This window comes from Staurois parvus, unplaced genomic scaffold (assembly GCF_062004578.1).
Source record: "Staurois parvus isolate SC_StPar_1 unplaced genomic scaffold, SC_StPar_1.0 ptg000132l, whole genome shotgun sequence".
Classification (NCBI taxonomy): Eukaryota; Metazoa; Chordata; class Amphibia; order Anura; family Ranidae; genus Staurois; species Staurois parvus.
Window position 1 is genome coordinate 2,392,390 of NW_028317928.1, and position 12,674 is coordinate 2,405,063.

At 42.0% G+C, this 12,674-nt stretch overlaps 2 protein-coding genes across 4 annotated transcripts in view; both read left to right on the forward strand.

Moving 5' to 3' along the window:
- The window catches only part of LOC149466145 (uncharacterized), a 132,165-nt gene that overhangs the window by 92,679 nt on the left and 26,812 nt on the right, over positions 1-12,674 (forward strand). The gene's annotated exons all lie outside the window — the stretch shown is intronic.
- The window catches only part of LOC149466148 (uncharacterized), a 31,137-nt gene that overhangs the window by 13,245 nt on the left and 5,218 nt on the right, over positions 1-12,674 (forward strand). For 2 of the 3 annotated variants that reach the window (XM_089672866.1, XM_089672867.1), the window contains exon 7: positions 1,648-1,746. The exons of the other annotated variant lie outside the window; for it this stretch is intronic. In XM_089672866.1, coding sequence (XP_089528992.1) covers positions 1,648-1,746 — 99 coding nt within the window. The remainder of the gene's footprint in view (positions 1-1,647; positions 1,747-12,674) is intronic. 3 annotated transcript variants of the gene reach the window in all.

Below are 12,674 nucleotides of genomic sequence, written 5' to 3' on the forward strand. Positions count from 1 at the left end.
TGCACTCACCAGACATCTACTGGTAAACAGCATGTAGCACATCTCATCTGGGTACAAGTAACAGCGATGAAGCCTCAGCAAGGGATTCTCAGCCAAGGGCAAAAAACGCAGGTGGACCCTCTCCTATGAGGAATAGCTCACCACAGGAGCCAAAAGTAGCATATAGTGTAGTATTTTATTAAATAATTAATAAAAGACAGTCCATGTGTAAACAAGTAAAAATTAAGGTAAAAAGGAGTACCTTCGGCAACGGCGGCATGACGTCAGCAAATGCGGCTCCACCCGACGTGTTTCGTACTTACGGACAATTTATAGCTCTTACTCCACTGATATTTTATGGACTTTTTATATTCTCACTTTTATGCTGCACTTTACTTTTTCACATTTATTGATTGACTTATTGAACATTTTTTATATTTGATTTTTATATGCTGCACTTGACTGTTCCGCTGATCAATTTTTTTTCTCTCGCTATATGTCAGATTGACTTTGCACTTTCATTCACTTATTTTAGCGCTGCACTTTCTATATATTTATCCATAAGGAGTTGTTACCTATACCTTGGTGCTAGCTGCTTTATAGTTCCAGTGCTCGCCTACACTTGATAAGTATAACACAAGTACAATTGCATTCACAATTGTAGGTGCATATAAGACATATCATCCCATATGTTTTGAAAGCAGTGAGAGTCCTACTCTACTCTCCTCGCTGCATGGCTGACAGTTCGACCGCCCGCTCCATATAGAGCTGTCACATTAACCCAGTGTACCTCCACACACACAAAGACTGCTCCAAGCAATCAGACAATAGAGCAATGTAATCGCTGCGCACACTAACAGCCGCTGAGCAGTCAGTAGCACTCCTCCATCCCACTGACGGCTTGGAATCTGACAGCTTGTGGGAGTCTTTCATTTGGGTACAGCGTTGCATGACTGCGCAATTGTCAGTTAAAGTAGCACAGTGAAATTTATAAAATAAAAGACAATGAGATCATTTGATCACACAAATAGAGCTTTCTTTCGGTGGTATTTGATCACCACTGGGGTTTTTATTTTTTATAATATGAACGAATAAAGGTGGAATATTTTGAAAAAAACAAAACAATATGTTTTACTTTCTGCTATAAAACATATCCAATTAAGAAATTAAAAAAAAATAATCAAATTTCTTCATAAATTTAGTCCAAAATGTGTTCTGCTACTCAGGTCTCTGTGACCATGCCCTGGTGAGCGGGGGACAGAGGCAAAGCTGCTGTTAGAAACCACGGGGCCCCATACAGCCAACCTGACAGGCCCCCCAAAAAAAATAAACACAGTTTACACAGGTATGAGCCATGGAAGGAAGAGGAGATGCCTCCAGAGATCAGCCCAGGTGAGGAATAAACACTAAATCCAGAGAAGAGTCCCAGATCCTTCTTGTTCCGTCACTACAACAATCTCTTCTTCTACCCCCTCCTCTGTCAGTAGACAGTAATGGGGGTACAGTATGTGCCCAGTGGGGGGGTCAGGAGCCATTAGCCTCTATTAGACTCCGGCTCTCCTCCTCACATCATGTCATTGAGACGTGACCAGTCGCCCCTCACACACTCTCTCTGGGGTCTCTCATACATCTCAGTACAGGGGGCTTCATTCTCATCTTTATTCACAGACCCCGGAGACTCCACCAGGGTCACTCAGAGAGACGTAAAAGCTGAGGAAGATGACAGCAAAGTGAAGGCTAAAGGGAAGATTCTAGAGATTGGCATGGGTGAGTAATAAACACAGAAAAAGCCACATGTTCTCCTTGTCCCCAAATTTTGCCTTCTTTCTCCACCAGAAAATCGCTTTTAGTTGCATGACTTAGTTGGGTGGTAGGCTGAGGTGACGTAGAGCATTTGTGTTTTGCTTTTGATAAAGAAAAAAAAAAAACTCATAAGCTGGTCACTTTTACAGCACATGACAGCATAGTGCCATCCATGGTTTTATCTTGCCTTTTACTTAGGCTTGAGTTTGGCTATCGGCCAAAAGCAGAGGTGGGATCAAACCAAACAGGGGTCTTGAGTTTGGCTATCGGCCAAAAGTAGAGGTAGGATCAAACCAAACGGGTCTGGCTATCGGCCAAAAGCAGAGTTTGGATCAAACCAAACAGGGGTCTGGCTATCGGCCAAAAGCAGAGGTTGGATCAAACCAAACAGGGATCTTGAGTTTGGCTATCGGCTAAAAGCAGAGGTAGGATCAAACCAAACAGGGGTCTTGAGTTTGGCTATCGGCCAAAAGCAGAGTTTGGATCAAACTAAACAAGGGTCTAGCTATCGGCCAAAAGCAGAGGTTGGATCAAACCAAACAGGGATCTTGAGTTTGGCTATCGGCTAAAAGCAGAGGTAGGATCAAACCAAACAGGGGTCTTGAGTTTGGCTATCGGCCAAAAGCAGAGTTTGGATCAAACCAAACAAGGGTCTAGCTATCGGCCAAAAGCAGAGGTTGGATCAAGCCAAACAGGGGTCTTGAGTTTGGCTATCGGCTAAAAGCAGAGGTAGGATCAAACCAAACAAGGGTCTTGAGTTTGGCTATCGGCCAAAAGCAGAGGTAGGATCAAACCAAACAAGGCTCTTGAGTTTGGCTATCGGCCAAAAGCAGAGGTTGGATCAAACCAAACAGGGATCTTGAGTTTGGCTATCGGCCAAAAGCAGAGGTTGGATCAAACCAAACAAGGGCTTTTGAGTTTGGCTATTGGCCAAAAGCAGAGGTTGGATCAAACCAAACGGGTCTAAGCTCACAAGATGAGAAAGTGGACATTAAAGCAACAGCAAACTTATAGACCCTTTAACCACTTCAGCCTCAGCAAAGTACCTGTACAATCTCTGCTTGAAGGGGTTATAATGGGATGATGCCTGCAGCTACAGACATCATCCCAGTACCTTTTTTTTTCTGCTGGCAATGCTAGCGGCTAATTAGCTGACTGATTGCTTTTGTAGGTGGCAGAAGGTGGTCCCCCTCCCCCCGCCACCTTTCCAGGTTTTCCCATCCCACCAGGGAGCCTCCCATATAGAAGAAAAATATATTTGAAATATATTATAAAAATATTCTTCCAAATATATTGACATATAGTCAAAATACTACAATTTTGGCCATATTCAATATATTTCAAAATATATTTCAATATAAATATACTGTATGTTGAAGTTTTTATTACAAAATATCTGAAAAATATTTTTTTATTACAAAATATCTGAAAAATATTTTTAAAAATACATTTCAAATATACTGTATGTCTTTAAAAATACAAATCTACATTTTTGGAATGCATTTACAAATATATGTAAAAATATATGTTAAAATTACTTTTTTTATATGTTAAAAAAATCTGAACAATATATTGTAAAAAAATATATTTTTAAAAATATTTTACATATATTTTGTAATATATAAAAAACACAGTTCAACATGCAGTGTGTGTGTGTGTGTATATATATATATATATATATATATATATATATATATATATATATATATATATATATATATAATGCCAAAATTGTAGTATTTCAAATATATGGCAATATATTTGGGAAGAATATTTTTAAAATATATTTCAAATATATTTGTCTTCCATGTGGGTGTGGTCACAGAATACAGTAGTTGTCAACATGGTCAAAAAAGTAAAATTGTGCTCCCAGTGAAATACAGTTTTTGTGTAATAATTTCCTTTCCTGACCAGGCCATTTTTTGCGATAGGGCGCTGCGTTACTTTACATACAGTGTCGCATGACCACACAATTGTCAGTTAAATTAAATTTGTCATTTTATTTCACACAAATAGAGCTTTCTTTCAGGTGGTCACCTCTGCGGTTTTTATTTTTTGCACTATAAACAAAAAAGGCGGACAATTTTGAAAAAAAAAAAAAATATATATATATATATATATATATAAAAAATATTCTTCCCACATATATTGACATATATTTGAAATACTACAATTTTGGCCATATACAATATATTTCAAAATATATTTCAATAAATATATATATTGTATGTTGAAGTTTGTTTTTATTACAAAAAATATTAAAAATATTTTTAAAAATACATTTCATATATACTGTATGTCTTTAAAAATACAAATCTACATTTTTGGAATGCATTTACAAATATATGTAAAAATATATGATAAAATGACTTTTTTATGTGTAAAAAAAATCTAAAGAATATGTTTATAAATATCTATTTTTAAAAAAATATTTGTCATATATTTTGTAATATATAAAAAACGCATTTCAACATGCAGTGTGTGTATGATATATATATATATATATATATATATATATATATATTGACTATGGCCAAAATTGTAGTATTTCAAATATATGTCAATATATTTGGGAAGAATATTTTTTAAATATATTTCAAATATATTTTTCTTGCATGTGGGCTGGGACTGAAGCCAGTGGTTCCGCCCGCTGTCCATAGAGATGACCAATGACAGGAACAACCCCTACTGTCTAAGAAACTGTGAGCGATGAGTATTTAGTCACTTCCGGTTTCGCTCATATGTAAACAAGGCATTAATGGCTTGTGAAAGCCAAACCGATCTTGGTTTGGTCTGCTACTTTTAAGAGCAGAGGAGAGATTTGGGGTTTAATAGATGTCTCAGTAAAGAGAACCTGTCACTGCCCATACTATTACAAGGGATGTTGTTCATCCCTTGTGACAGCAGTAAAAGTGATAAAAAATTAGAGGCAGTGTAAAAAAAAAAAGAAAAATTAAAATAGAAATGTTAAAGCGCCTCTATCCCCTCATGCTTCTGTTCAAAAGCAAATAATATGTAGGATGCAAACAGCGTTCACACCACATATGTGAGGTATCACCGCAAATGTTACAGCGAGAGCAATAATTCTAGCACCAGACCTCCTGTGTGACTCTAAACTGGTAACCTGTAAAGGCATTCAAAGCATTTTTAAGTACCGTAGTTTGTCGCCATTCCACGGGCGTGTGCAGTTTTAAAGCGTGACATGTTAGGAATCTATTTACTCAGCCTAACAGCATCTTTTAAATTTTACCAAACAGCTGAGTTTTATATTGTATTTTTGTGCATTAAAATTAATTAACTACTTGACCTCCAGAAGATTTACCCCACTTCATGACCAGGCCATTTTTTGCTATTTGGCACTGCGCTATTTAATTATTTTTCCCACAAATAGAGCTTTTATTTAGTGTTGTTTGATCATCACTGGGATTTTTATTTGTTATTATATAAATGAAAAAAGAACACACATTTTGAAAAAGAGACCAATATTTTTTTTAATTTCTGCTATAAAACATATCCAAAACATAACATATAACAGAAACATAACATATCCAAAATCTATCAAATTTATTTATAAATTTTGGCCAGAACGAATATGTTCTAGCCAAAATTTATAAAGAAATTTGATTGATTTTTTTTTCCCAAAGACATGTAGCAGAATATTGCTACATGTCTTTGGTAAAAAAAAAAAAAATCTCAAAAGTGTATATTAATTGGTTTGCATGAAAGTTTTATCGTCTACAAACTATGGTATATGTACTGGAATTTTTATTTGTTTTTGTTTTTTTATACTAGTAATGGTGGTGATCAGCGACTTATAGTGGGACTGTGATAGTGCGGAAGGCAATTTGACACTAGCTGATTCTGGCTGGGGGGTACACTAATGAACTTACTGACATGAATAGTGACAGTAATACAGTGATCAGTGCTAATACTATACACTGTCACTGTACTAATGACACTGGCTGGGAAGGGGTTAACATTTAGGGCGGGGCTTGACAAATTTGCTTTGAATCTAGGAACCAGCAGCCAGTTTTTTTGACCACTTGCCTCCAGGGCATTTTCACTCCTTTCCTGTCCAGGCCAATTTTCAGCTTTCAGCGCTGCTGCACTTTGAATGACAATTGCGCGGTCATGCAACACTGTACGCAAATTAAATTGTTAGCATTTTTTTCATACAAATAGAGCTTTCTTTTCATGGTATTTAATCATCACTGGGTTTTGCTAAACAAAAAAGATGTGTGGTGATGAGGCTGCACTGATATGGTGGCACTGTTGGTCACTGATGGGCACTAATGAGGTCTCGGCGATCAGTCATTGGCTGGGACCCGCTGATCAGCTTGTGCCGTAATGAGTTACAGCACGGCTGGGTAGGTGGGGACACGCACACACGCCATACCTGGTAGCGCTGTTCATGTATCAGATATGTGATCCGGCACACAGCGGCAGCCCTACAGCAGTATATCTGTGTGGGGTGGTCAGGAACTGGTTAACGTGTATTTAGAAAAAAAAAATTGCGTTGAAAAACCGCTACACATAAAAAAGTGCAACACCCACCATTTTATTCTCCAGGGCATGTGCTTAAAAATGTATAATGTTTGGGGATTACTTTCGTTTTGGGAGCAATTTTCCAGCAAAAAATGCTGATTTTTACATGTAGGAGAGGAATGTCAGAATTGGCCTGGGGCTGTAATGGTTAAATAAAAAGTTTATTTCTGTCCTCCTGCTTTGTCATTCCCATTTACCTTAAAGTGTTTCTAAACCCCGCATTCACTATATCCGCTCTCCCCGGACCCCGCATTCACTATATCCGCTCTCCCCGGACGCTGCATTCACTATGTCCGGTCTCCCCGGACCCTGCATTCACTATGTCCGGTCTCCCCGGACCCTGCATTCACTATGTCCGCTCTCCCCGGACCCTGCATTCACTATATCCGCTCTCCCCGGATCCCGCATTCACTATATCCGCTCTCCCCGGACCCTGCATTCACTATGTCCGCTCTCCCCGGACCCTGCATTCACTATGTCCGGTCTCCCCGGACCCTGCATTCACTACGTCCGGTCTCCCCGGACCCTGCATTTACTACGTCCGGTCTCCCCGGACCCTGCATTCGCTATGTCCGGTCTCCCCGGACCCTGCATTCGCTATGTCCGGTCTCCCCGGACCCTGCATTTACTATGTCCGGTCTCCCCGGACCCTGCATTTACTATATCCGCTCTTCCCGGACCCTGCATTTACTACACCGTTCACGAAGATTAAATATTTTGTTTTTCAGTGTAACTCATGGATGGCATTGTGTGTCAGGGCTCTTTTGATCACTGAAAACAATCTCGGACACCTGTGATAATTAGATTGGCCGGTGAGCCCAATTTAAGGAAAAACTACTAAAGGAGGGTGTTCCACATTATTAAGCAGAGCACCATTTTCAAGCAATATGGGGAAGAAAAAGGAGCTCTCTCCTGCCGAAAAGAGTGAAATAGTTCAATGCCTTGGACAAGGTATGAAAACATTAGATATTTCACGAAAACTTAAGCGTGATCATTGCACTATTAAGAGATTTGTGGCTGATTCAGAGCACAGAGGGGTTTGTGCAGATAAAGGCACATTGAGGAAGATTTCTGCCAGATCCATGCATCGGATCAAGAGAGCAGCTGCTAAAATACCATTACATAGCAGCAAACAGATATTTGAAGCTGCTGGTGCCTCTGGAGTCCCACGGACATCAAGGTGTAGAGTCCTCCAGAGTCTTGCAGCTGTGCATAAACCTCCTATTCTGCCACCACTAACCAATGCTCACAAGCAGAAACGGCTGCATTGGGCAGAAAAATACATGAAGACTAATTTTAACACAGTTCTGTTCACTGATGAGTGCCATGCAACCCTGGATGGTCCAGATGGATGGAGTAGTGGATGGTTGGTGGACGGCCACCCTGTTCCAACAAGGCTGCGACGTCAGCAAGGCGGTGGTGGAGTCATGTTTTGGGCTGGAATCATGAGAACAGAGCTGGTCAGCCCCTTTAGGGTACCCAAAGGTGTAAAGATGACCTCTGCAAAGTATGTGGAGTTTATGACTGACCACTTTCTTCCCTGGTACAGAAGGAAGAACTATGCTTTCCGTAATAAAATCATCTTCATGCGTGACAATGCACCATCTCATGCTGCAAAGAATACCTCTGCATCAATGGCTGCTATGGAAATATAAGGAGAGAAAGTCATGGTGTGGCCTCCATCCTCCCCTGACCTCAATCCTATTGAGAACCTTTGGAGCATCCTCAAGCAAAAGATCTATGAGGGTGGGAGGCAGTTTACATCTAAACAGCAGCTCTGGGAGGCTATACTGACATCTTGCAAACAAATTCAAGCAGAAACTGTCCAAAAACTCACAAGTTCAATGGATGCAAGACTTGTGAAGCTGCTATCAAATAAGGGGTCCTATGTTACAATGTAACGTGACCTGTTCAAATGTTTAAAAAGTTAAAATGTTGTTAAATGTTTGATTGAAATAGCTTTTGATTTCAGTAAATATGCTGCAAACACAACAAATGACAATTTTCAGTTCTTTACAACCTATGAAGTGCTTTGAATCTTACTGTGCGTAATAATTTGGAACAGTGCATTGGAAGTTTTTTATGTTTAACAAAAATCCTGTTATCATTAGGAGGTTTGTGCAATAAAATGTGAATTGTACTCTGAATAGTTGATAACATGAGAATTATGCTGACTGTTATTTACACCATATATTTAGGTAAATGAGAAAAATATAATTTGCATAATAATTTGGAACACGGTGTATATCCGCTCTCCCAGGACCCTGCATCCACTATATCTGCTCTCCCCAGACCCTGCATTCACTATATCCGGTCTCCCAGGACCCTGCATTCACTATATCTGATCTCCCCGGACCCTGCATCCACTATATCTGCTCTCCCCAGACCCTGCATTCACTATATCCGGTCTCCCCGGACCCCGCATTCACTATATCTGATCTCCCCGGACCCTGCATCCACTATATCTGCTCTCCCTGGACCCTGCATTCACTATATCTGATCTCCCCGGACCCTGCATCCACTATATCTGCTCTCCCCAGACCCTGCATTCACTATATCCGGTCTCCCAGGACCCTGCATTTACTATATCCGCTCTCCCCGGACCCTGCATCCACTATATCTGCTCTCCCCGGACCCTGCATTCACTATATCTTCTCTCCCCGGACCCTGCATTCATTATATCCGGTCTCCCAGGACCCTGCATTCACTATATCTGGTCTCCCCGAATCCCGCATTCACTATATCCGGTTTTCCAGGACCCCGCATTCACTATTTCTGCTCTCCCCGGACCCTGCATTCACTATATCCGCTCTCCCCGGACCCTGCATTCACTATATCCGGTCTCCCACAGTACACACAACATGGAAGTGCAAATATTTTAGTGAATTTAAACTGCTAAATCCCTTTTCTCATCAGCAGTACATAGCAGTTTTGGGACTTCTGTTAGTGTCTGGCTGAGCACTGCTTAATCTTGTAGGAAGTGTTTTCATTCTCCTGACTGTCCTATGAGACTGCATGACCCCTGACCTTCTGTCTGGATAGTGCTGATTTACATGCACCCTTGCCAAAAAAAAAAAAAACTCTTTAGTAAACTGAGCATGTGTAGAGTGCCTCCTATGGCTCTGTTCTATCAGCAGATAGATTGGGGACTGCGGAAGAAGGGGAGGATCATAGAAGACAGTATCAAACTGTTTTTACACAATGCGGATGATTAACCCCTTAGGTTCCACAGTGAGTGTAACAAGCATGCTCTACTGCATATACAGACTGATTGTACTGTTGTGGGTTTAGTAACACTTAAAAGCAGTGGTCTCCAAACTGCGGCCCCGGGCGCCGGATGTGGCCCTTGGCTTGCATTTATCTGGCCTTTGGGGCACTATTCTACCACCTGACAAGATTGACGGGGTACTATTCCTTCCATTCAAACCAATGATCAGGAACTATTTCTTTCTTTCAAACCAATAACAGAGCATTGTTTAGGCCCACTGACGTTGGAGCATCTTCTACTGCCACTGGTCACAGTGCGGCCCCCCTAAAGTCTGAAGGATTGTAGACTGGCCCTTTGCTTAGAAAGTTTGGAGACCCCACTTTAAAGGATATTCAAGCCCAAGAATATATAATAAATATATAAATAATAATAGATTTCAGCTTGCCAGTCGTTAGATGTGGTCCCTGGATTTTTAAACTTTTTTTTCCCACATATGCCTCTCGGGGGATCAGGAAGGATTTTGTTTCCCTGCAGGAACAAATTGGGTCGTACTTTGCTGTGTTTTTTTGCCTTCCTCTGGATCAACTGTGGATGTAGGGTTATTACTTTTTTTTTTAATGGTTGAACTGGATGATCTTCTGTCTTTTTTCAGCCAGACTAACTATGTAACTATTACTATTTCTGAGAAGAATAGTACCCTATTAGTGGTATCAGTTGGAGGAATAGTGCCCCATCATTGGTATCAGTGGGAGGAATAGTGCCCCATCATTGGTATCAGTGGGAGGAATAGTGTCCCATCATTTGTGTCAGTGGGAGGAATAGTGCCCCATCATTGGTATCAGTGGGAGGAATAGTGCCCCATCATTGGTATCAGTGGGAGGAATAGTGTCCCATCATTTGTGTCAGTGGGAGGAATAGTGCCCCATCATTGGTATCAGTGGGAGGAATAGTGCCCCATCATTGGTATCAGTGGGAGGAATAGTGTCCCATCATTGGTGTCAGTGAGAGGAATAGTGCCCCATCATTGGTATCAGTAGGGGGAATAGTGTCCCATCATTGGTATTAGTTGGAGGAAAAGTGTCCCATCATTGGAATTACTGGGAGGAATAGAACACCAACATCAGTACATTGGTATCAGTGGGAGGAATAGTGCCCCATCATTGGTATCAGTAAGAGAAATAGTGCCCCATCATTGATATCAGTGGGAGGAATAGTGTCCCATCATTGGTGTCAGTGGGAGGAATAGTGCCCCATCATTGGTATCAGTGAGAGGAATCGTGCCCCATCATTGGTATCAGTGGGAGGAATAGTACCCCATCATTGGTGTCATTGGGAGAAATAGTGCCCCATCATTGTTATCAGTGGGAGGAATAATGCCCCATCATTGGTGTCAGTGGAAGGTATAGTGCCCCATCATTGGTGTCAGTGGAAGGTATAGTGCCCCATCATTGGTGTCAGTGGAAGGTATAGTGCCCCATCATTGGTGTCAGTGGAAGGTATAGTGCCCCATCATTGGTATCAGTGGGAGGAATAGTGTCCCATCATTGGTATCAGTGGGAGGATTAGTGCTCCATCATTGGTATCAGTGGGAGGATTAGTGCTCCATCATTGGTATCAGTGGGAGAAATAGTACCCCATCATTGGTATGAGTGGGAGGAATAGTGCCCTATCATTGGCATCATTGGGAGGAATATTGCCCTATCATTGGTATCAGTGGGAGGAATAGTGCCCTATCATTGGGAGGAATAGTGCCCTCTCATTGGTGTCAGTGGGAGGAATAGTGCCCCATCATTGGTAACAGTGGGAGGAATAGTGCCCCAACATTGGTGTCAGTGGGAGGAATAGTGCTCCATCATTGGTATCAGAGGGAGGAATAGTGCCCCATCATGGGTATTAGAGGGAGGAATATTGCCCCATCATGGGTATCAGTGGGAGGAATAGTGCTCCATCATTGGTATCAGCGGGAGGAACAGTGCCCTATCATTGGTATTACTGGGAGGAATAGTGCCCCATCGGTGGTATCAGTGGGAGGAGTAGTGCCCCATCATTGGTATCAGTGGGAGGAATAGTGTCCCATCATTGGTATCAGTGGGAGGAATAGTACCCTATCATTGGTATTAGAGGGAGTAATAGTGCTCCATCATTGGCATCATTGGGAGGAATAGTGCCCTATCATTGGTATCAGTGGGAGGAATAGTGCCCTATCATTGGTATCATTGGGAGGAATAGTGCCCTATCATTGGTATCAGTGGGAGGAATAGTGCCCCATCATTGGTGTCAGTGGGAGGAATAGTGCCCTATCATTGGTATCAGTGGGATGAATATTGCTCCATCATTGGTATCAGCGGGAGGAATAGTGCCCCATCATTGGTATCAGTGGGAGGAATAGTGCTCCATCATTGGTATCAGTGGGAGGAATAGTGCCCCATCATTGGTATCAGTGGGAGGAATAGTGTCCCATCATTGGTATCAGTGGAGGAATAGTGCCCTATCATTGGTATCAGCGGGAGGAATAGTGCCCCATCATTGGTATCAGCGGGAGGAATAGTGCCCCATCATTGGTGTCAGCGGGAGGAATAGTGCCCCATCATTGGTGTCAGCGGGAGGAATAGTGCCCCATCATTGGTGTCAGCGGGAGGAATAGTGCCCCATCATTGGTGTCAGCGGGAGGAATAGTGCCCCATCATTGGTGTCAGCGGGAGGAATAGTGTTCCGTCATTGGTATCAGTGGGAGGAATAGTGTCCCATCATTGGTATCAGTGGAGGAATAGTGCCCCATCATTGGTATCAGCGGGAGGAATAGTGCCCCATCATTGGTATCACCAGGAGGAATAGTGCCCCATCATTGGTATCAGCGGAAGGAATAGTGCCCCATCATTGGTATCAGCGGGAGGAATAGTGCCCCATCATTGGTGTCAGCGGGAGGAATAGTGCCCCATCATTGGTGTCAGCGGGAGGTATAGTGCCCCATCATTGGTGTCAGCGGGAGTAATAGTGCCCGATCATTGGTGTCAGCGGGAGGAATAGTGCCCCATCATTGGTGTCCGCGGGAGGAATAGTGCCCCATCATTGGTGTCAGCGGGAGGAATAGTGTCCCATCATTTGCATCCGTGGGAGGCATAGTGTCCCATCATTGGCA